The 23,737-nt window shown below is 31.6% G+C and overlaps 2 protein-coding genes across 4 annotated transcripts; both read right to left on the bottom strand.

Annotated features, from left to right (window-relative positions):
* Positions 1–765: 765 nt before the first annotated feature.
* LOC110666527 (phosphatidylserine decarboxylase proenzyme 2) lies at positions 766–13,913 on the bottom strand. 2 transcript variants are annotated; one of them, XM_058135809.1, is made up of 21 exons: positions 13,590–13,913; positions 13,386–13,465; positions 12,903–12,927; positions 11,899–11,958; positions 10,976–11,044; positions 10,305–10,397; positions 10,173–10,223; positions 9,364–9,447; positions 8,878–8,969; positions 7,976–8,131; positions 7,785–7,869; positions 6,855–6,966; positions 6,375–6,475; positions 5,182–5,229; positions 4,165–4,311; positions 3,151–3,246; positions 2,621–2,695; positions 2,418–2,510; positions 1,509–1,595; positions 1,360–1,410; positions 766–1,156 (listed from the first exon to the last, which is right to left on the bottom strand). In XM_058135809.1, exons 1-21 carry the CDS (start codon positions 13,803–13,805, stop codon positions 1,007–1,009), a joined length of 1,971 nt encoding a protein of 656 aa, XP_057991792.1. In that variant the 5' UTR covers positions 13,806–13,913; the 3' UTR covers positions 766–1,006. The 2 variants fall into 2 exon arrangements, with proteins under 2 accessions (XP_057991792.1, XP_057991793.1); XM_058135810.1 differs by lacking the exon at positions 10,305–10,397.
* Positions 13,914–15,904: 1,991 nt separating this feature from the next.
* LOC110666531 (uncharacterized) lies at positions 15,905–18,770 on the bottom strand. 2 transcript variants are annotated; one of them, XM_058135811.1, is made up of 3 exons: positions 18,616–18,770; positions 18,055–18,308; positions 15,905–17,000 (listed from the first exon to the last, which is right to left on the bottom strand). In XM_058135811.1, the coding sequence occupies exons 2-3, from the start codon at positions 18,266–18,268 to the stop codon at positions 16,270–16,272; spliced, it is 945 nt and encodes a 314-aa protein (XP_057991794.1). In that variant the 5' UTR covers positions 18,269–18,308; positions 18,616–18,770; the 3' UTR covers positions 15,905–16,269. The 2 variants fall into 2 exon arrangements, with proteins under 2 accessions (XP_057991794.1, XP_057991795.1); XM_058135812.1 differs by having other exon boundaries at positions 18,055–18,299; positions 18,616–18,760.
* Positions 18,771–23,737: the final 4,967 nt, after the last annotated feature.

Consider the following 23,737-nt stretch of genomic DNA (forward strand, 5'->3'; position numbering starts at 1 on the left):
AAGAAATGAATCTGGATCAGGAAATTATTTGGATTTAAACTATATATCTTTCCAAGAACTATTTACTCATTCAAAATATATTAAAATTGAGTGATATGAATTTTCAAAAAGAGGAAAAAATCATAATTCATTGGGAACTTGATAATTTTTTTCTTTTTAAAGACAATTTGATTGATATCTCCAATTTTGGACATCCATGAAACCAATTAGAGAGATGAAAATAGACATTCAAAACTTTTTCGCAATAGATCATAACCTCAAAATAAAAGCCCATGAGAGAGATAGATATATGATCTTTTAAAATGACATGTTTAGAAATTAGAGTTTTACGTGAATTTAATTTAATTGGTTTTTTTGTTTTTTATATTTAAAAAGTAAAAAATTAGCTTTTTTATTTTTTTTTTAAAAAATATTTTTAAAAAATAAAAGTCAAATATAATTGTGTAAAAATTCAATCTAAATTTCTTTTAATATTATTGTTGTTAATTACATATTTATTTAGAAATAATTCACATTGTTTTTATTTTCATAATTTTTCAATGCTCCCTTATTTTTCTTTAGCCTCAACTCGAAGTTTTTTTTAATACAATTAGAATTTATTTCAACCAATAAAGATGGCACAGAATGTATTTACACTATCATTATATTCAAATAAAATATTTTCTACAGTAGCACTATAAATAGCACATGGTAAAGCAGTACCCAATATACCGGCAACTAATTTAATGTTCGAGTTCTAATTAGAGCCAATTATAAAAACCAAAAAAAAAAAAAAATTATTTCAATCAAACATTACTCCATGGTTGAACAACTTATAATAGCTAATACAATAACCACAGTTGTGGATAAAGTTCTTAATAGAATTGATTCTATAGAACAGTAAAGCTATAGAATTAATCTGCTAATAATGGTAATGGGCATTATTAACTCTTATGCCAGATTCAAAGTTTACATAGAATTCTACATGCTACGTGGAATCAAAATGATGTGAAATACTTGAGCTCTCTCAAGCTTCTAACACAAAATTTTCCAAGTTTGGCAAATCAGTTTCTGATTGTTTTCTTGTGGCAATACCCAACTTCATTCCAACAGAAACTAAGGTTTCTAGTGACCTGGAACTGTTGGCTAGGAGATCTTCATCAATCTGAATTGCACCCTGCACAATATCCCCTACATTAGATATGAAATATGCAGAATCATGACTTTTAGGTCACAAATGGAGTAAATTTACTGTTACACCAAAGCCACCAGATGTGAAAATAATGGGAATACATCGTTAGTACTTGATGCAGTGATGGCAGTGAATCTAGATAATCATTAGAAATATTTTATATTGAGAAAATACCATCTAGTACCAACCTTTTCGAAGACACAAATCACTGTGCTTCCTCCGAATGAAAAATATCCAAACTGCAATATAACACATGCAATGCCAATTAAAAATCCAGGCTTGTATTCTCATGGAAAAAATGCATAATGTTGCAGACATTGAATTGTGAATTGCTAACCTCATCTCCTTTCTTGATGGAGTCGCCTTCCTTTTTCAAAAAAGTAATGCTGCCAACCATTGTTGCTCCAATTGCTACAAATGCCACCTTAAGCAAAAATACAAAGAATTTGTGTCCATGTCAGCCAACTGAAAAACTTCGGCATCTTCTGAGATAATTATAGAAGCTAAACACGTCAGAGGTTAAAACTACTATCCAAGGAAAAGTCAAGTGTGTGCTGCTTGGTTTCTCTTGCATTAATCTGGCACAGCATGAGATACAGTTATCTATAGATTTGATTCAAACCTAAGCATAATAAGATTTGCTCAAAATTTTCCTTGTGTTACAATACACAGTAATCTTATTATGCTTAGGTTTGAATCAACCCGAAATCACAAATTGTTCATGATCATATCCTTCAACTTATTCCTCTTCCTTTCCCCAAAAGCCAGATTAAAAGAAAACAAGGAAACACATTGACCACTTTTTTCCACTAGCAGAAAAGCTATATGATGGCATCTAGGTATTGCCATTCAACCATTCTACTGATTGCTTTGAGTAAAAACTTCATCGTGTTTGTGGGGAGACTTCAGAAAAAGAAAATAGCCTTGGCCCAGATAGGAGCATAGGAGAAACTAAACCCATGATGCTGCATTTCAAAATTCTTAGCGTGATCTGAGAATGAGATGTGCAAACAAAATACTAATTATTTTTCTGCTGTATATTTGCACAATACTTTGCATGCAGCACCCAACCTAGTAGAATATAGAAAAGGGCAACAATCCTAGCCCTATGATGCCATAGCATCCATATTCCATACAACATCAAGCAAATGAAAATTAGATCGTTGCCTTTGAAAATGACTGGTTTTTATCTACGCTACAGGAGAGGTAGCTACAAATTGTAACTCAGATGATTGAGACAATAAACCTTTCCAAATTCTGCAGTAGAAATGATTGATACGACTCGCTTATTCTCTGTGAAAACATTACAATACTTGCTATTGACAGCGATAGGATTAACCTGAGAAAACAAAGCAGATAAGCATAAGGAGGCAATCTGATAAGTGATTATTACAAAAGAAATTATCACAAACAGCCAAACATGCTCATTAGTTGCACTAATCTACGTACCGTGTATAAATTTCCAGGGACATTTACAAGTTTCTCAATGGTTCCAGAAACTGGTACATGAAAACGGTGATAATCCTGGAACAATGAAAAGAAATTAAGGCCAGAAATGCAGAAATCATATATCTAGTTTCAGGAAGTTCTAGTAACTTCAGAAAATAAGAAGCCACCTGAAAAGCATTGAAGTGGAGAAAAATCTAATCTTTTTACACCAAATACCTAAATGAAGAACAAATACACACTCAAACAGCTGAATTAGTGGACAAAGTCCTACTATCCAGTTGCCACAGTTCTCCCCCCATTACTTTCTCAACATCCAAACTATTGATGAGAGATTGGACTTCAGCTATCATTTGACATACGTTTTCTTCGTCATCCCAGAATATGCGGGTTCAAACCGGAGCTCCCTCAGAACTCAGGAGGGGAAATTATTTGGGCCCAACAAGCTCTTGGGTCTCTTATTTTCTTCCTAAACTTAAATTGCCAAACCAAATATTCATGTTAAAGTAATAGAGATAGCTTGTGCCAAATACCTGTGGTGCCAATCGAAATATGACCAACGATCCATCGATGAAATTACTAGAACGTATTTCCTTTCCCAAAAGGCCTTGAGTAGAAAATTTCTGGCCCTAGCAATTATAAAAAATATAACAGAAATTAACTGATATAACAAAAGAATCCATAAATGGTAATGCATAAGAATATTTACAGGGGATAAAAAGGTATGTCAACAATTTAGATATCCATTATATCCTGATATTATAGTTACTTCACAAATTCTCAAGCAGCTCTACTTCAAGCCAATAACACTATGGTGTCTTATGACTTGTTATGAGAGAAAAAGAGAGTGAAGCTATATCAAGATGATTCCCTGTTAGCATTAAGTCTAAGACCTTTCAACACCTCGAGTTCACCTTCCAACAAATTGCCAATATTAACTCTTCTATATTACAGCTTGATTATAGTTGAGACTTTAACAATTAGTACAAAACTTTATTTTTGATAGCCTAAGTTTAGTGTAAGTGCCTAAATTTACAGAAGTCTTACTACTATTACTACCATTTAAACAATACAACAACAACAATAATAATTAAATTGGAATTAAAAGAACAGAGATAATTTATTAGTTCCCACATAAACTTACCAGTCATTGTTCCCTATGAAAGCGTAACAAGTCATAGAATTGGTAAGAAATAGTTTTAGCCAATATGAAAGAGAACAATCCTTCTTAAAAAATAAAAAAATAAAAACAAAGGGAGAACAATACTTGATAAAGAAACTGTCCAAATAATTTATTGTCTGCCAAATTACCACATAATTTGCCATATACAGCAATCCGGTTAGTAAACCATATTTATCATAATGTACAGCAATTTATAAAAAGTCCAACATAATTCACTCCCGTCCACAAAACATTCTCATTCTATAACATACCAATTTTCAAACGAAAATGTCTTCTTGGAACAAAAAAGCCATAATCCATTATTTAAGGATGGACAAGAATAAAAGTAAACCATATAATATTAAGATGTAAGTGGTAGAAATACCTTGATCCAAAATCGTAAGCTATCTGCTATATTTTTAAATGCCATCAGACGGCTATCAGCTGCACAAACAGCAACATCATCATGTTCCATGAAAGCAATGGGTCTTACACCAGGCTTTAACTCCCTTATGAAGAACTCATTGAATGTCTGCATGTAGAACCATTACAAATGAACAATCCATTTAGGGTTCAGCATTGTTAAAAAATGTGATGCCTCCACCCAAGCGCCATACTAAACAGAGAAGAAATTTTTTCAGTTGATCATCAATAATGTGATGACAGAAGAGGTTCCAAGGAGAAATAAAAGCACTCTCAGTTTCCAGATTTAATACTTAACCCTTGTGGAAAGAAATATTCAATCAAATCAAATCAATTACAACCATCAATTAAAAGCTCAAGGAAACCAAAATACCACAAGGCCATTGTTGACGGCCATTATCACATGAACCTTTTACCACCACTAACTTAACTGCACGTTACTATCATAGCATGTATGTAGCCTCAAAAGTGACTTGCTAGAGTAATCCAATATCCCATTTGCTTTCAAGATTAAAACTATGAACGCTCAGGTTCCATGTGATCCAAATAAAATGCTCCAGATTACATGCAGTGTGAATGTTTGGCTTCCAAAGAGTATAGCAAGTCAAGCTCAGTAATGCAATAGGTTATTCAACTTTAAGGCCCCATGCATTTACTTTTAAATGAGCTTAGCCAACTTAAAATACTTACCAACCCAAAAAAAAATAAAAGTTTGGTGTCTAAATATCAACATATTGAAATTTGTTCATAGATTCATTGATGTCTCAAAGCTAACTGAAGTCCATAAGCAATCAAGATCTATAATGTGGTTAAAATATAGCCTTACACTAGAGGACAAGGTAGGCCAAATGGAATTCAGTTATCCAAAAACAGAAAGATGACTAAGCAATCAAGATTCTCTATTAATCAAGCTCTAACAAAAAGCAAAAGGAAAAGAATTGTTTTTTGTGCATAAAGATTTCACTCTGAATTTATTTACCTTAAAATGTTCCAATGGATACTTAACTTCAGCCAGATTGAGTTGATCCTACAACATCATAACCAAATATGATCATGTTAATGAAGGGTATATATTATTGGCATGACAGTAGAAAATAGAATCCCATATCTTAATATAACGTTAAAGTAGCCAAGAATAATGAAACATATATTACATGCAAACAAAGATGAACATCAATAGATGGAAATGATTTTAAATTGTTTACCATAAGTAAGGCATCATTGCCTCCATGGATTATCCTTTTGGTTGGGGCGGGGGAAAACTTGATATCTAGAAACCCTAATTAGGAATATGCACCCCAAGAAAGTAAGAATATAATGAAAACTGATATAAGAAGTACTAGAATTAAGCTCAAGAGTCATGATAGAATACTCTACATGCAGAAACAGCCTCCTATATCCCTAACATCAGATTCCACTATGCATATGCGCAAAAGAAAAGCTCCCCATGCCAAATGATCCTCCCACCAACACCAAGCACCCCATGCTCCCTAATCCTCCCACCAACGCGACCCTAGCCTCCTCTAGTGCAACTCCGTTCAACTTCTAACATCTTAAATTCTTAACAACCATCCAAAGCATAAATCAAAATAATACCAAATAAAGAAGAAAAAAAAAGGAACCAAATATCCCAGGAAACAAAACAATGAATTAGAGATGATTAATTGTTTCATTATCTCTCCTACAGAATACAAACTCATCATTAAATCTCTCTGTTTTGGCTATATTTTCCATCATCAGGATTTGAACGTAACAGACGCAATGCATCACTCTTGGACATCATAGTAGATACAAAATGAGAACACGAATATAAAATTTCAAACCTCAGCCTAAAGCACTTGTCTTACACTAAATGCCTTTATAACCATGAAAGCAAAAAAAAATTCAACACCATCAATTTATTAGCCAAGCTATTTTTATATACATACAGAAAAAAGAAGAACTAGCATGCAAGAAATCACATATCGAACAACTAGCTCATGCATATCATTCAGTATTTTCCTTGGATGAATTAAAATGAATAGCAACGAGTATTGGGAAGACTAAAAAATGATCCTCAGTCTTCCCCATGACACAAACACACAAGATACTCTTCATTAAATAGCCATGCCATGCAAATAAAGCCAATATTATAATCACAGATTCTTTATTTGACAAGCAAGAAAATCAGACCTTAAAGAATTCAACAAATTTTGGAATGTCTTTTGCGGATTCAGCAGAATTCATTTTCCTTCCTTGCTTCTCAGAAATGCTAATCAAGAGTTCTTTAGCACCTGCATCCAAATTAGCCACCATATATTGTAAGACTGCAATTAAGAAAAGTACATATCCCCAATTCTTATATTGATTTTCAAGTGTTTAGGATCATCCCTTTGAATCATAATAGTGAGAAATGAAGTATGATACATCAATTGTCACTGAGGATTGATGTATAATGCATGATAACAGCATTATGACCAGGAGGATTGGTTCAGGGAAAAAGTAAACCAATTCTTAGAAGACTATGAGCTGTAAAAATTAAATCAAGGTTGATCTTCTAGTAAAAATTAAGTTTTTTGTTTGGGGGGTTTTGGGTTGGGGAGAGGAGGGGGGTGGTGGGGGGGTGGTAGTAGGGTGTGGGATCAAAGTTGATCTTACTGTAAAAATTTGTACCTTTGTCTATAAGACGAAGCCCTATTTTTGATTGGTAAATAGTTCTCATTGACATCACAATCTTGCCATCAATTAACTCCTCCACTAGTCTCTTTGTCCTCCTATCAAATACCTAATGCACCAAGCTATTAGCTAATTACAAGCATCGATGTTAGTGCCACATGTAAAGAAATGAAACTTAATAGAATCAATAATGCTTTGTATTCTATGGAAATGCATTAAAAATGATGCAGCCACAATCAAAATTGACCCTGATAATTCTATCACCAACAATATGAGTAGATTTAGTTTGATTTGCTTTATAAACATCTATTGAAGAATTCCATTGTGATTGTCTGATCCATGGCCATTTCCCATAAAAGTTACTACCATTCCATGCCGCTAACTCATCCACAATCATGGAAAGAGAACACATGCATCAGTACATCACAAGGCAACAGCGCGCCATGCTCAAACCACCCCCCCCCCCCCGCCCTTTCCCCTCTCTTCTTCTCCCTCATCCACAGGAATAAAAAAAAGGGAAAACCAAACTCCATCAGTTCCAAATGACTTGTTATTCTCCAGTAGCACAACTTTTTAAGAGGAAAAATTCCAAAAACTTGTTGAACATGATAGTTACAATAAGAGCAACAAAAGAGATGGTTATGTTAATTTCATTGACTGGTTTATTTAATAATGTTAGAGGGGCTTGGGAAAGAAGGGGTTGAAGCACTACAAATGACTTGAAAAAAAGCACTTGGTAGCTTGAGACTGGCAACTACTACAACACAAAATGCTATGAAGGAAAATAAGATTGCCAAATACTCAATTATCATCACTATCACCAAACATCAAATTTAAGCTTCACAAGAATAAACCCCAATGTGTAGCTCCTGCAAATAGAAAATTACAGTGCGAGACCCAAAAGAGAGTTCAGGAGAAGTAACACACCAGAATATGCGAAGCACTGGACCCAAAATTCAAACCAACATCATATGTCGAAAAGTGTGCCCATTCACTCAGTTTAAAAATCCACCTGTCAAAAAAAGTTTGAATGACCATCTGAATTACACTATTATAATACCAAAGATTACAATATGAGGGGCTATAATTCTAAGACTCAATATCAACAAAGTACTCACCCATATGAAGCTTGTTTATCAGTCAGAAAACCTCCAGTCATAATTTGGTTTCCAGTCCCTTCATCGAAACAGAGACTCAGATGAACAACTGTGTTTAGCCTATCAGAAACTTCAAGAATCTCACCACAAACAGGGCAACAAGTAATAAGAGGCTCTCTGCAAGTACCAGAAACAAACATAAAGTGTACTAAGATATATGCTAGGATTGTGTATCATACTCTAATTATAAGTTTAAGGACAATAAGAATGTGTGTTTCTTACATGCCCTATGACAAGTGCTTGAAGAAACAAAGCGAAACAAAAACAGAAGAAGGCATGCTAGCCTGATATGAATAACAAAAGCCTTCATTAAACATATTCAATGGGTAGGCCAAGTATATTCAATCAGTATCGTGGTAAAAAACACAATGAAAACTTCTGTCATGCTGAGCCATATTGCAAACAAGTGTTGTTAATAGAGCTCTAGGAACAGCATACTGGAAAGAGATTGATCACCATGTAACGTGAAAATGGGCTTTTGGGTTGGTAATCAAACAGTGGCAGAAATGGAAAGAGTTAAATACAACTTCTACATGCTGTCAGGTGACCCACAAATCAAACACTCAACTGACTAAGTGTGAATTTCACATTGTACAATTTTATAAAGGTTATACCAAGGAATGCATGACTCATTAAAAACTTGAAGATTAAACAATAAAAAGAAAAAAGGGATCCTTTTGGGAAGCGGAAAAGAAACGCTTTACAACACTCTTACCCGCCACTCCCAGGGTAAGAAGAGAAAGAAACATGATTTATATATGGTTATCTTGTAAAGGAAACACATAAATTCATGTAGGTAGCAGATATTGATGTATGATATTCATAATTCAAGCTTACAGCCTCTGAATTTAAAAGGTTGTTACTTTTCTTGTTGAATAGCAAGAAGGTCAGCTAACTCATCCATGCTCACAACACCATCCCCATTCTTGTCAGCAGCTTTAAAAAGCTCCTCTCTCTAGCAGACAAAGTAAACATAATGCTAAGACAGTTTACTTCTATAAAACAGTATTCCAAAATATAGCATATATGTTTAGTTGTTATCAGGATAACTTTCTAAACTTCATTCCCAAAACCCAATTTTGTTGCATTGAAAGTTGAAACACATGAAAAGCAAAACTGAAACTAGAGAAATTCCATTAACAATGTCCAAAGCCTGAAAATTCTTATACAGAGAGATCTGGGCGTTATTCTAGAGCCACAAAAGCTAAATTTTGAAATGTACATGTCTAACCTAAATCCAAGTCTCTAAAGTAACTCAACTGTCTAGTTAGTATGCCCATACTTTCAGAGAAAATATTGTGAAATATATACAAGAATTTAAGTTCAAATGAAAGTACAGATGGTCAAACCTTGTTAGCTGCCACTTGATTGCCAAAAGCTTTAATTAAATCACAGAACTCTGAGAATGAAAGCTGTCCATCTTCATTGTAATCCTATGCATTGTAGAAGGGATCAGAAATTGAAAAAGTAGAAAAGTAAAGAGTCATAACAGATCCATGAAATATTTAGACATTGCAAGGAAATGCATTTCCTTCTAGTGAACAAAAAAACAAAAAAACAAAAAAAGAGATAAAGATAAAACTCTTTTCTGAATTAAATTGTAAATATAAGCTAAATTTTAACCGCAAGAGAAAGGAAAAACAATATGCTTTATTGCAGTCAATTCCAAGTTTTGGTGAACCATATGTAATTCATACAGCACAAATAATTGTTAAATCAACTCCCATTAGCTTGACCAATCAAAACATCTTCATATGTGAAGTCATGAACATTTAGTTTATGAAACATAATAGACCTAACAAATTAAAGTATAAACAGCTCACAAGGTTCAACAAGTACATTTTAGTCATACACAAACACATCAAAAGCAAGTGAATTTTCAACTGATAAAAAAAGATGAAGATGTGGTTTGCTCCTGATCCCACTGCTTGCCTGCCCTCTCTCCCCAATTTTTAATCCATGTATCACTACTATTATTGCTTCCTTAAAAGCAGAAAATTTTCTAACAAATCTTATCAATACTCAAAATAGAGGTTTAGAAGAACAGCAATTTATATCACACATTCATGACATGAGTCATGACTCGTGGCAGCAAACCAACTTGGCATGTAGCACCACTTTTCATAATCAATTAGATATTATTAGATGTAAATCATACCACAATTGACAAGATGTGCCTTGCAAAGCTTTTTTCTGTTTCAATTGGATCCTGTCAATATTTTTAGATAATGTTAAAAAGTAATTATCAATTTCACAAACTCAACTGAGTTATAAGTTGCATATTGCACACCTCAACAGAACATGAAACAGAAATTTTGCCAACAACTATGCTAGATGAAGAAGGATCAAAAAGTTCAAAGACCTCAAAGTCAGAATCCGAATCCTGACAAAAAAAAAATAAAGGAAAGAAAATGAGGAGCGAAGGAAAACGGTTAAATTAAAAAAAAAAGGGAAAAAGAAAATACATAAAGAAGCATGTCATAGATGCCAAATCCAGAACACATGCAATTATCAATATGCTAATTCTGATTTTCTCCATGTATGAATGAACAGTTCAAGGTATAATGACATGAAGATGCCAATAGAAAAAAAATATAAATAAATAAATTAGAAAAGAACAATCAAGAATATTACAAGGTGCAATAAAATTGTCAAAAAATATTAGTAAAACCATGTTTGACTATGTCAGGTGACAGCTCAAAAATAATGCTAGATTTTTATAAAAGCTATTTTTTTTTTCTTTTTGAGGATTTTCATTGGAGGAAAAAAAAAAAAAAAAACAAAGAATTCATCTATAAGGTTGGCTAGTATAAAGGCATTTAGATACAATGATAATCTTGGGCAACAATTTTTAATAATGTCCATTACTTTAATGTAAAATAACAAGGTTTCTCAACACATTGAAGAATTACATATCCACATACTTATATTGAGAAGTGATTTAGGGGTCAAGCAGCTTACCCGTGTTAGAAATTCAAGTAGATCAATCTCACAATAGCCTATGAGATTGTTCTTCGATATTCTATTGGTCTGCGCATGGGAACTTTGATGAAGTAAACAATAACACGAGAAATTAGACAATACCAGACTTCCATAGCAGAAACATATAAAAACCAACAAGAATAGTTTAAAATAAAAGATCAATTGCACAAATCAATTAATACTACTGAAATTAAGTGTGGCAACTATTTTAAGGACACAACTTTCTCAAAATTGAAATGGAAACTTCAGTTTTTTGGTATGCATCTACCATATTCTGTTGATTGGTTTGTCCATTGCATAATTTTCATAAATAATTAAGGCAAAACATCTTGTAAATTCTTTCCATTTGAGAATAGGGATTCTTTCCAAATATAAACATTGAAAATATGGATTTTCTTGTTAACTGGTTTCATAAGCATAAGACCAATGATTAAAGAAATTAAAAATTGGCGAATCATATCCTACTGCATATGTTCTTTTACGGATGAGTTATGGCCCATAGTTTTTTTTTAGTCCTGGAGTGGAATTCTCCCATATTGTGAAAAAATTTATTCGTATGTTGAAGAAGTTTGGCAGCAAGGAGTAATTGCAATTTTGCATAAAATTTCAAACATCAGTTTTTTAGTTTTATAAAATGAAACAATTCATCACCAAAAAGTTCCATTTGATTCCAAGTATAAGACAAATGATTCCAAATTGGAAATCCTTAGTCACAAAAGTGATCATGCTTGTTCCAGAAAGCAATAAAATTTAATAAACCTCTTCATCCACAAACACTCTCACTCATCGGAATTTAACATTGGCCCCACAATCATAAAGCTAAAATCATCCCTTCACCAAGGTAACTAAATGAAGCAATCTAAACGAACTCTATATAATCAATTAGCGGCCCAATGGCTTACCTCAAATACGGAGATCCTAGCAAGATGAGGCCCATTTCTTTCCAAAAGAAGTTTCTTTTCCTGTGCAAGAAATATGAGCTCAGTTTTCAAAGATGCAACACAATCACTAAGATCTACATAACCTATTAATTGATTGACACTGCACCATGTTTATCTCCAGAAAGCTTGCTGATTCAAACACATTGTAAAGAAATGTTAAAAGATCTAACAGATAGGCAAATTGGAAAAAAAAAATCTACAAAATGGACTTTCTCTTTCCATAATGGAAAAATCATTAAGAAAACAATAAATCAAGTTTTTTAGTCATCAAGATTATAGAGATTTTTAACAGAACTTAAATTTGACAAATGAGTCAGTCTAGTAGCATAAACCACTGAACATTATGTGTGGGCAAAAAGAAAATGACTGTTGACCTATTTCACTTCACAACTACTGCGCCAGTATACATCATAGTCCTATCCCTAGCTAGCACATAGGCAACGTGCACAAAACTTTGCCTATTGTTGTTTCCCTGAGGTAAAAGAGCTTTGCATTGCCTATCTTTTTACTTTTCAGAAACGGGAATCAAGTGACAAGATTAGCTTGGGTTACTGAACACATATCTAGTCACAACAGTTTCTTCTCTTGAATAGACAGGAATGTTGTTCAAACTGCAATACAATCTCATCACATGCCAACGTCCACTTTCTGCAACATACGATAATCTTTTCATGGAATTGCTGAACTAGCAAATCATAAGTACGTAAGTTTTGAACAATAGGTAGATGCTTTTTTTAATCCTAATTTTTTGGTTAATGTTGCACTTTTTATATTAATGTCCCGAAAATTGTGGATACAAAATGGCAAAAATATTTTTCAACCCTCAAAACTAAACCATCGAATTGAATACACATAATTAAAATTTACTGTTGTAGCTGAAGCAAAGTAAACGCAAATGTAGTATGCGAACAGCAAAGTGATTAGCTTTAGTGACCAAAAGAAATGGTATTGGTAGAAGTACTCACTGAGTTCCAAACAGGCTTTTCTGTGCTGCAGCACCAAAAAAAAAAAAAAAAAAAAAGGGACAATCAATCAACATTTGTATAACTTAGCAATAAGTCGACAGGTACTTAAGAAAAAGAATAAAAAGAACTTCTAAGCAATGAAAACTTAAAAAGACTATTTCCTTGCAGGGAAGAACTTTGAACATTAAGCTGACAAGTAAACACGAATATCAGGTAACTTCATAATATCACAAGATCATAAAAAGCATTAACCTTGTTTATAGGTAACTTCATTTCTGTGCAAATTTAATGAAAATATGAATTAATTAAACACCTGTTAATTTGCAGGTAACTTCACCCTCTTACATTATTGATGCAATGTTTATATCATGATCATAAAAGAATTATCCTTAGCCCGCAACCAAGTACATTGATTAAAAGAGATGTTTGGAAATCCAGTCCTCTCACAAAGCATTAGACACAGAGAAGAAAGAGGTGCTTAACTGATCAGAAATCTCAGTGCGAAAAGTCTTCTCTCCAAGAGAAACGCAAGCAAGCCACTTGTCTTTAAACTTCATCTCCGCCTAAGACCAACAATTTCCAAATTCAATTCACTTTGCATAATTCAAATCAAAATGAGAACATCTCTCCATAGTCAGTAGACTTCATATTACTGAAAATTGGAAAAAAGAAACAAATAACGCATACGCTAATGAGAGAAATGAGAGCGATTCCAGCAAAATCCTCAGCAGCGAGGAGTTTGAGACAAGAAGCACCAGAGCCAGAGCCGTTTCCATGAGAACGACGGAAAACACGACGGAGACGATGATGGTGGTGACCGTGGATGTGAAGCTTCTGCTTCAGCCGAGAAAGGTGCGACCCTTCCTCTTCTTCTGGAGGAGATTTGGAGCTTGCATGACCCATTTCTCTTCCTCTACCTCAATCTCTCGGTCGCTGATAGTTTTAGAATAGAATAGTGAAGGTGGGCTGTTGCATATATAAGACCGAGATTATCTTTTGAAATTCCGGTATCCGTGTTGACCCCACTAAGCAATATCCACCGTTGAAACTGACAGCCGAACGGGCAGGTGTGTGCTATTGTATAGACCGCAAACTCTACGAAGGGGAAATTATATAATAAAATAATTATTAAATAAAATTTTTTAATTTTGATGTAATTTAAATTAAAAAAACATATAATATAATGTACGTTAAATTAAAATAAAATTTATTATTTAATTTTTGTATTGCAGTGAAATTAATAATTTAATTTTTTAAATTTTAAAAAATATATTAATTAGTTTTTAAATTTTGATTTAATCATATTTTTTCGTTTTCCTTTTTTTTTCAGTTTTTACTATTAATGATAAATATTTTTTATTTTTTAATTTTTACCATTATAAATATTTTTCTTCATAAATTTTTTTTATTATTAATACTTTTATGTCTCAATTATCATTTTTTAAAAGTTTTTTAACTATCAGAATACTAAATAGTCAATAGAATTAAATATGAAATACTAAATCATATATGTTTTTAGAATTAAATGATTAGTTTTAAAATAATTGAGTAACTAAATGATAATTTATCCTAAATTAAAATGTTAATAACTACTTGTGGCATTCTAGATTTTTTTTTTTAATTTTATGGTTAAAAAATTAATAAATTTATTAAATAATGTTACAAACGTAATTAATTAGACCAGTGTTATATTTGAAAGGAAAATGGAGAAAAATAAATAAAAATAAAATAAAATAAACTAAATTTATCCTTTTATTTAGAAATCAATGAAAAAAAGATAAAAATAATTTAATATCTCTATTTCCTTTTTTTAGACATCTTTTTCTCATCTTATATCCAAAGATATAATGATTTTTGATATTTGCTAGACAAAAATTACAAATTCATAAATATAGGAGATAATTTTTATGAAGTAATTAATAAGACCATTACTTTGTTCTAATTTTATCTTTATTATTTGGTTTATCAAATAAAAAAAAATAAAATCCCTATTTCCTTTTTACATATGTTTTCCATGCTCTATATCCAAATGTATAATGATTTATTGTTTTGTTTGCATATATTATTTTACATAGAGAAATTTCTTTAAAACAAAGCGAATATAACTTATTATGTTTACTCTATCACAATAACTACATTTAAAATAAAGTGTTAAATTTAATTATTTAATTAATGTATGAACTAGTATTCTTTAAAAACAACTAACCTTAATTAATATTAATTAGGTTTGAGATTGGCCATATTAATTTTTTTTATCATTTAACTCCGTTAAATATTAAATTTATATTAATATCTCACTATATTTAGATGTCAATACTGGATAAGCAAATCTCAATATTTATATTATAAAAATTTAATAATTATATATATATATATACACACACGCACACACGAGAGATAATTAAATTTTACAATGATAATTAACCTACTACAATCTTTTTTTCATTTTTCGAGTTTTGAACCAGCTATGTTTATTATATTTTCATAAATTAAAAAAAATTAATTATTAATTAAAAATATTAAAAAAAACTGAGATAATAATAATAATAATGTACTTAAATTCATTTTTTTTCATCTGCGTTGTACATAAATCGATTTTTGTTGCATAATTTTTGTTTGTCTACTTGGCAGTAGTAGAAGTGGTAAAGCTGGTCAAAGTCTGGTTATTGTCAGTTTCATTTTGTCACTCTCCCTTGGCAGCACATTGTATGGCACAGCAGCTACAAGCAATTTGTTTTAAACAGTAGAATTGGACTTTTAGGCATGCTATGCCTGTTTTGTATTGCAAAAGTTGTCTGTCTTGTAGAACAAAGGCCCAGGACTCACACCCAACAACCCCGGCCCTTTAAGGATTCCTGAAATCCGCCAGGCATAAACACGAAATTTCGTTTCTCATCAACTTCACTTGGCTCAATTAGACCAATTAGGCTTGAAAGTTAAAAGCCATACAGAAGAGCCCAAAAGATCCATGAAACAGTTTTTGCAAGATCAAAGGGAGAAAATCTTCAAATACAGTCACTATGGCTTCTTTGTTCTGTAAGGTTTCCACAGTTCCATCGCAAGTAATATATTAGACCTACTCAACCCTACAACACAACCATACAATACACCCAAAACAAAAGGTAAACATTGTATCTTTTTTCTCTTCTTCTTCCTTAGGGATAGCAAACAAGAATATGTATAGAATGAAGCTAAAAAGAAAAATCTTCTATGTCATCTTTAAGCTCCTCAAATCAGCAAGTCAAATCCCAATTATCTCATATATATGCCCCACTCCAGAATTTCATTCCTGAGACTTGGAGGAAAGACTTTCCAATCTCTCGATTGTTCTACACCCACACGGAGAGTAATCATCATGGTAACCATGTTAGCTGGAGTTTCCACTCACCATATTATGTACATTTGAGTTCCCCACACTTTGTACATTTGAGTGATACCTTCCGATATCTAGCCGTCCATATGAAAAAGAAGGTGTCAACCTGTAAGGTTCGTTAGCCAGTCTCGAAGATTGATAGCCATGTGGATGGTGTTGCTGGTGGTGTTGATAGTATTGGTGATGGTGCTGATAGAAATGGTGATTGCTGTAGTTGTTGTTTGTTTGGTGGTGATGGGTATTGAGATTGTAGAGACTAGGAGAGCTATGTACTTTATGCATAGGAAATCTAGTACTATGATTGTGATAGCTATTCATGAAAGTGGGCTCATGGGTCACAGAATCAACAGTAATACCATCAGGGGAATTGCCTTTCGGAGAAGAGCAAGCCGAGAGGCTAAAGCTGGAGCGATTCACATTGACAAGGGGAAGTCTAAAATTGGAAAATGAATGAACTGTATTATTGATGGCATCGATATAATGTTGTTCTATTGCTTGAGGATCTGCAGGGATATTTTGGTTCTCCAGAATGACAGGATTGGAAGGGAACATGAAAGCTCGAAGCTTTGCAGCTCCTTCATTTTCATGGCGATCATATTCATCAAGCATGTGCTTCATATCGTCATTATTTCTTACAGAGACCAACACCTCAAGATCTTCAGGTATCAGCTGGTACTTCAGCACCATATCACCTTCAAATTCTGAACTAAGCTTCTTCATTAACTCTGTATATTATACACATTGCCATCAATTAGAAAACCATTCTAAATGGGAACCAAAACAAGTAAAAGAGTCACCATAACAATAAAAATTTAACTCCACTATAACAATCAAAAAGTTATACTTTCAACAGATTCCATTTGAAAAAAAGAACCCCATACAAAAATTTACTTAGGAAAAGGGGAAGCCCAGCCAAACTTGTTTGACCATTAAAGAAACCAAGTTTAATAAAACTCCAGAAAACTAGAACTTGGCTTGACCATTAATAGGATCCTTAAACAAGAGCCTTTCTTAATGCTTCGATCACCATTTTTTTCATAACAACTGTTAATTATATCACTAAATTGACTTCAGATAGGTCCTTACTTCATGCAGCTATCTTATTGGCTTTAACTCCTCTTTTTTTACCATAACAGTCATCTTATTTCTTTGCTCTTCCATTTTCCCATCGAAGGATCCAGCAACAAGCCAGATTTATCCATCTTTCACTAATTATCACAGCTAAAGCATCCAAATACATATGTTCCTAGCCTGAGCCCTTTCTGTTTCGTCTAAACTGTGTAAAACAATGGAAAGCTTTTATTGTTATTGTGAGGTACCAAATGACTACAATAGATTTGACAAATGAAGCCCAAGGGCATGGCAGAAGCACAAAAAATTTTAGAAGTGAATAAGGTTTTAACAACCTCATCTCCGTTCTCCCAAGATAATCCACCACATTTCTCAATCATGATTCCACATACCCATAAAGTCTAAAGGTCACTCATCATCCAACACCATCATTCTTCTAACTTTTTTGGCAAATGCAATTTATCCCAATATCACAAAGTTTCTTCTCAACAGAAGCAAGGAGCTATCAGCTATTACAAGAAAAGAGCAAAACAAGTGCAAGCTTTCTATTTCTTTTCAATCTCTTAAGCAATAGATAGATAGATCGATACTTCCAGTGAGAAATTTAAAATTTCAGACTTTTTGTGAATTAATTTATCACATAAAGTTCTTACTTCAGAAATTTTGTATAAGAACAGTAGTTCTGTATTAACAAACTGGGCGCCTAACCTGAGAAGCTAATATCCCTCGGAACTGCAATGACACGCGTCTCACCGCCGACATACTTTAAGTGGCCATCAGCGGCTCTCGGCAAGATTTTCCCGCCATAGCTACACAAGAACTTCATCCTACTTTTCGGAGACGACCCCCCCGATGATGGTCCAAACTCATCAGCAACTCCAACGCAGGAGACACCACCACTCGCGGCAGCTTCATTAGCCATTTTTCTTGATTATCGCCAACTCGTCCACCGTCTTCGCGCCCTTCAAAAATCAAACCAAATTAAAAAAAAAAAAAGGCTTTCTCCATTTCTCTACCTAAAAATCGACGCTTAAAATAAAAAAAAATACAAAAAAAAATTAACGACATTAACACGTACTTGTTGTACGCATAGAAACTGAAACTGGGGTACAAAAAGAAAGCGAAAAAAAAAATTAAAATTTCAAAAAAATATAGAGAAGAATGAAGACGAAATGACGAACAGGAGGCAAGCAATTATTGAGCTGGACAAATTCAAAAAATAGGAGAAAAAAGGGAATATTATGGTGAAATTCCTAATAGGCGGCTTACGCTGGCCACAGCTTTGCTCTTTCGTTTTCTTTAATTTCTCTGTTGTGAATTTGAATTTTCGGTTGTATTCAACACAATTTCTTGGCCACTGTATTTTTCTCACACTGAAATATTTCGGCGTTATTGCGACCCTCGATAAAACTTACAAGATGACGAGTCTCAGCTGCTTCGTCTTTTATACTCCCGTTCTCCGCCGCTTTTATTTTTTGATTTTCAAAATGACTAATATAACCTTGGATATATATTTTTTTCTTAAAAATTGAATTATATTTTTGCGATATTTATTAAAAAAATACTATATTTGTCAATAAAAATCTTTCTTTAATTAATTTTAAAAATCATAAGTATTTTTGAAAATTCAATATCATAATAAGACAGTCAGAATTCTTATTGTTTTCTTATAAAGTGTGACAATTTTTTAAAATTAAAAAATTTTTATTAGATTAATAAATAATAAAATAATATAAAATTTAGGTTTATAAATTTTAATATATATTTGAAAATCATAAATCTATTAATATATTAATAAAAATAATCACAACTATTTATCAATAATTTAATTAAAAATTTTGAGGAGAGACAAATAAAAATATGAAAGAGTGACAAAATTATAAAAATAAAATAAAAATGAAGAATATTCTATGGAAAGGGCAACTACGTAAATTTTGGACCAAAAGTACCCCACAATAGTGAAACAGAGACGTTACGTCAACGGCAGAGACCACACGTGTCCAACTTGACTTTTGTCGGGATCAAATCGTAAAGAATATAATACACCGAGAGCGAGGACACGTTTGAAAGATTTGTGACCCTAATCAGTTAAGGTAGGCCCCACAATCTAGCGTGCCCTATCCTGGGCCATCTTTTGCTCATGTGAGTAGGTCCCACAGATTCTAAATTTCTTTGGATGTGGCAAAAGGAGTTGGCACAAGGTGTTACGTTGCGTGGGAGGATTTATTTTTGAAGAAAAAAAAAAAAATATATATATATATATATATATATTTGTAAATTATAATTTTTATCTTTAAAATTTAATAAAATTTGTTATTTAATTTATATTTTTAAAATTAAATAATTTAATTATTATATTAAAAAAATTATAATTTTATTCGTCATTTGATTTTTTTATTTAACATATTATTCATTGTAATAAAAAATATTAAAATATCTTAATTTTATATATTTTTTAATTTAAATAATTAAGTCTTTAAAATTTTATTCTAAAAAAATTATTTAAATTAAGAGATTATTTTATTTTTAATATTCAAATTAAAAGACTATTTTATTTACAATATAAAACTTTAAAAATAAATTATTCAATTATAAAATATATAAATTAAAAATATTTTAATTTTTTTTTCATAATTCATAATTAATTAAATAAAAATAAATAAATTAAATTATAAATTTTATCAAATCCCTTACATTAAATTACTTGAGAATACTATCAGATTTTGCTTGTAATTTACATATGAAATATCTGTATTTACCAACTCTTGAACCTACAACAAGTGGGACCCTCTTGCCGCAAACGATGAGCTGGCCCAGCTATCAGCATTGTTTTTAGCATGATCTTGGGCTGAGAGGGCCCTCTTGGGGAATTACTTACTTGGGCCTATCTAAAAGCCAACCAACAAATCCCAATGTCTGGAAAAGGCTTATTTGGTATAATTATTATAATATGCTGTTAATAAAATAATTTAAATTAATATTATGTGTTTATATTACATAATATAAAATTTTATTATTTATGAAAAATAATTTATATATAAAAAATATATTTTATAAAAATTATTTTTTAAAAAAATATGTATTTTAATAAAATTATTTTGTAAGAAAATATGAAAAATTATTTTTAGACTAATAGTATATATTTTATGTCATAGTTTTATATAAGTGTTGTTACATTTTAATATAATTGTCAAATCTTAGATAATAAATTTTTATTTTTAAAAGAAAAAATTATCTTCTTTAAAAATGATTTAATTTTTTTATTAAAAAAATATTTTTCGTTGATTTATTTTCTAAAATACACCAATGTTAGAAAATGTGAAAAGTACTTTTCATAAAACAAACAGAGTCTAAGTATTTTTTATATTTTAATAATATTATTTTTTCATTTAATAAGAAAAATATTTTTTATTGATCAATTTTTCAGAATACCTCAAATATTCAAAATAGTAAAAAATATTTTTTATGAAATAAATGAACCTTAGTTATAATAATTTTAAAATAATTAAATATTTTTAATAATATTTGAAATAATATATTTATAAAATAATTTTTTTCTCCTCTTAATTCAATTCCAAACGAGCTTAATAGAAAGTATTATCATAGGAGGTGAAAAGTAAATAATTTTTATTGATTGATTAGACTCCTCTAATTTCAAAATACTAATTACATAAATAGGATATCTAATTAATATATTTTAATTAAAAATATAATTATATAAATATAAAAATAGAAAATTGATAGGACAAAAGCATAAAACCAAGAAGAAAAAGGAATAATGAAGCATAGGTTCTGAAACACTGAAAATGACTAAACAGAAATAATATATAAGATATGGAGTATTGACAAAGAAGTGAACATTTTCTGTTTGAATTGTCCTTGAGGACACACACAAATTATTTAAAGAAAATTAAAAAAATTGAAAAAAAAAAAAGAAGCTCACCCTAATAACTTAGAAAAGTGAGACATGTTAGGCAAGTTGGCAGGAATCATAGGCAGAAGGTGTTGGGCAAATTGAGAAATCCAGCTTGGAATTTTGTTTGCTTTATATACTCTACCAAAACTTGGAGTGCCAATGCAAAGGCATCCTAGGCAATGGGAAATTAATACTACTAAATGTTGATCCAATGTATTCCCACTTAGATTTGGATTTTTTTTTTCTTTTAATAATTAATATAAATGTATTTTGAGCATGTTTATTAGTTTTAAAATAATTTATATTATAATTTTATCATGTTGACACTAGCGAGGATAACTCAGTGAGCTAGCATTCTGTTTAAATTCTTTCAGCCCATAATACTTAAACTGCTATGATATAAGTTGTGCTTTTGTTAACAACTTAAATTTTTTATATAGTACTAAGCGCTCGATTTTATAATTAATATTAAAGCCGAAGTCATTTAACATTTAATCCTTATTTTTTAACCTCCTAAAGTAATATGTGTATGGAGGCCTCAACTTTACATGTTATGACAAACAACAAGAGTTATGTAAGTAATAATTGGGGAAAAAACAGATTTAAGAGAATATATTATAATTTGATGATGAACATTGGAACTGTGTAATATGCATAACTGCTCCTCATCAAAAGAATGGTAGAGGATGAAAAATAAATCACACAAAGTCAGAAATATAACAGTAGAACCTGCCCTTTATGCACCACAAGAACACAAAAGTAGATTTATTGAATAGATACAAATCTCTACTTGTTCACTGCTATCTTTCAAGCATTACAGTTTCCAAAACTTTACTTTTTTTCTCCAATCAACAACCCAATAATTCAAAAGCACAAAGGAAAGTAATGTAATTCAACATTACAACGCCAGGGGAATTTCTTTTCTTTTTTTTTTTTTTTAAGTAGACAAGAAAGTTACAATCCAATAAGTTTCTTACAGGCTCTAATGATTCTGCCTCTGCTTTTCTTTCTCTTCACAGATCTTGTTGGAAAACCATCATCTTCATCATGTGTTGGTGAAGGTAAAGCTAAAGATTGGTCATGGATCCTACAATACCTCTCAGAAACAGAGGAGGATCTTCTCATAGAGAAAGCATTCTTAACAGCAGAATGAAGTGCAGAAGCTGAAGAAACTGAGGAAACTGAGGAGTTCCTCTTCAGCTTACAAGTAGTAAACATGATCTCTGCATTACTGTTTTCTTTATAATCATCTTCAGCTTGTAGCCATGAAACTGAATCCTGCAGGCCCTTGATGTTGTTGCTGTTGTCGGTGGTGGTGGTGGTGGTGGTTTTAGTACTAGTGTTGTTGTTCTTGAGGTTCTTGAAGCTCTGCAGCTGGCTGGCTATTTTTTCTTGGGGCTTTATGTCTGTGTCTGAGTGAGAATTGGCATTTTTGGGTTCAAGAGAAGTTAAAGGATCTGAGAGGTCCATGGATCTTGATCTGGCAGAGCGAGTAAAGATTTTGATCTTGGAATACCCTTTCATTTTGATATAATTCTATTTTCCTGGAAAAAAAGGATAAAGAAAACAAAAGGTCGGTCTATGGAACTAGGGATTTGGCTAATCTTGAATGGTTTAGAGATGGAGATTGGAGGGTGATATATATGTAAACACAATGAGAAGTTTATGAAGGTGGGACCTAGTAATCTCTGGTCCAAGACTTTCCAAGAATGGGACACAAATGGTTTATAATTACTCCCTTGGCCTTGAGGAACACATGGACATGGTGTGGCTTTAGACTATTTGCAATGAGGGTAGATGCAGACTCAGTGGAAGAAGTAACAAAATTAACAAAGTGGATCCAAGAACAAGTCAAATTTATTGAACTATGCAATGGTAATACATTGTTCTTATCAACTTCTATTGATAATATACTTTATTGCAATGAGAAATTATTATATATTCTTATAGTACATACTCATTTTATATAAAATTATGAATCCCACTTCTTATTAATATGAAAATAATAAAAATATATACAGTATATTAAAATTTAGTGCTCCTGATAAATTATATAATCAGCCTTTTTATAAATATTGCTCTTTATAGAACAACCTTGTAAAGTATAAATTGCACATAAAATTTTGTTTTAGATAATTTTTCTAATAATAACATATTTAAAAATGTGTTTTTTTTCCCAAGAATAATTTCAACAGTAAATGAAGGTGTGATTTTGATTTATTTTAGAAATTTTGCATATTCCCAAGTCCACTATAAATCAAATGGCCTTAATTATAATGGTCTTGAGCATGATGGGATAGGACTATTTGCAGACTTTATGCTTACCTTGGCCTTTGAATAGAAGGAAATTTCCATGGCAATTGCAGCCCCAAATCTCATCCATTTCTTTAAATAAAAAGGAGGTTGAAGACAAACTTAGCAAGTGCTAGGACCATCTCTGCAAATAACAGTCCAATGGGACTCATCTGTCTTTAG

This window comes from Hevea brasiliensis, chromosome 14 (genome assembly GCF_030052815.1).
Source record: "Hevea brasiliensis isolate MT/VB/25A 57/8 chromosome 14, ASM3005281v1, whole genome shotgun sequence".
Classification (NCBI taxonomy): domain Eukaryota; kingdom Viridiplantae; phylum Streptophyta; class Magnoliopsida; order Malpighiales; family Euphorbiaceae; genus Hevea; species Hevea brasiliensis.

Bases quoted from the DNA above. Each gene is read 5' to 3' on its own strand.
- LOC110666527 (XM_058135809.1), bottom strand. From the start codon at position 13,805: ATGGGTCATGCAAGCTCCAAATCTCCTCCAGAAGAAGAGGAAGGGTCG. The intron at 5,230-6,374 runs GTCTGATTTTCT...ATGATGTTGTAG, and splicing joins AATTTGTTGAATTCTTTAAG to GATCAACTCAATCTGGCTGA. The intron at 2,696-3,150 runs GTATTTGGCACA...TCATTGTTCCAG, and splicing joins TATTTCGATTGGCACCACAG to GATTATCACCGTTTTCATGT.
- LOC110666531 (XM_058135811.1), bottom strand. From the start codon at position 18,268: ATGGCTAATGAAGCTGCCGCGAGTGGTGGTGTCTCCTGCGTTGGAGTT. The intron at 17,001-18,054 runs GTTAGGCGCCCA...TATAATATACAG, and splicing joins GAGGGATATTAGCTTCTCAG to AGTTAATGAAGAAGCTTAGT.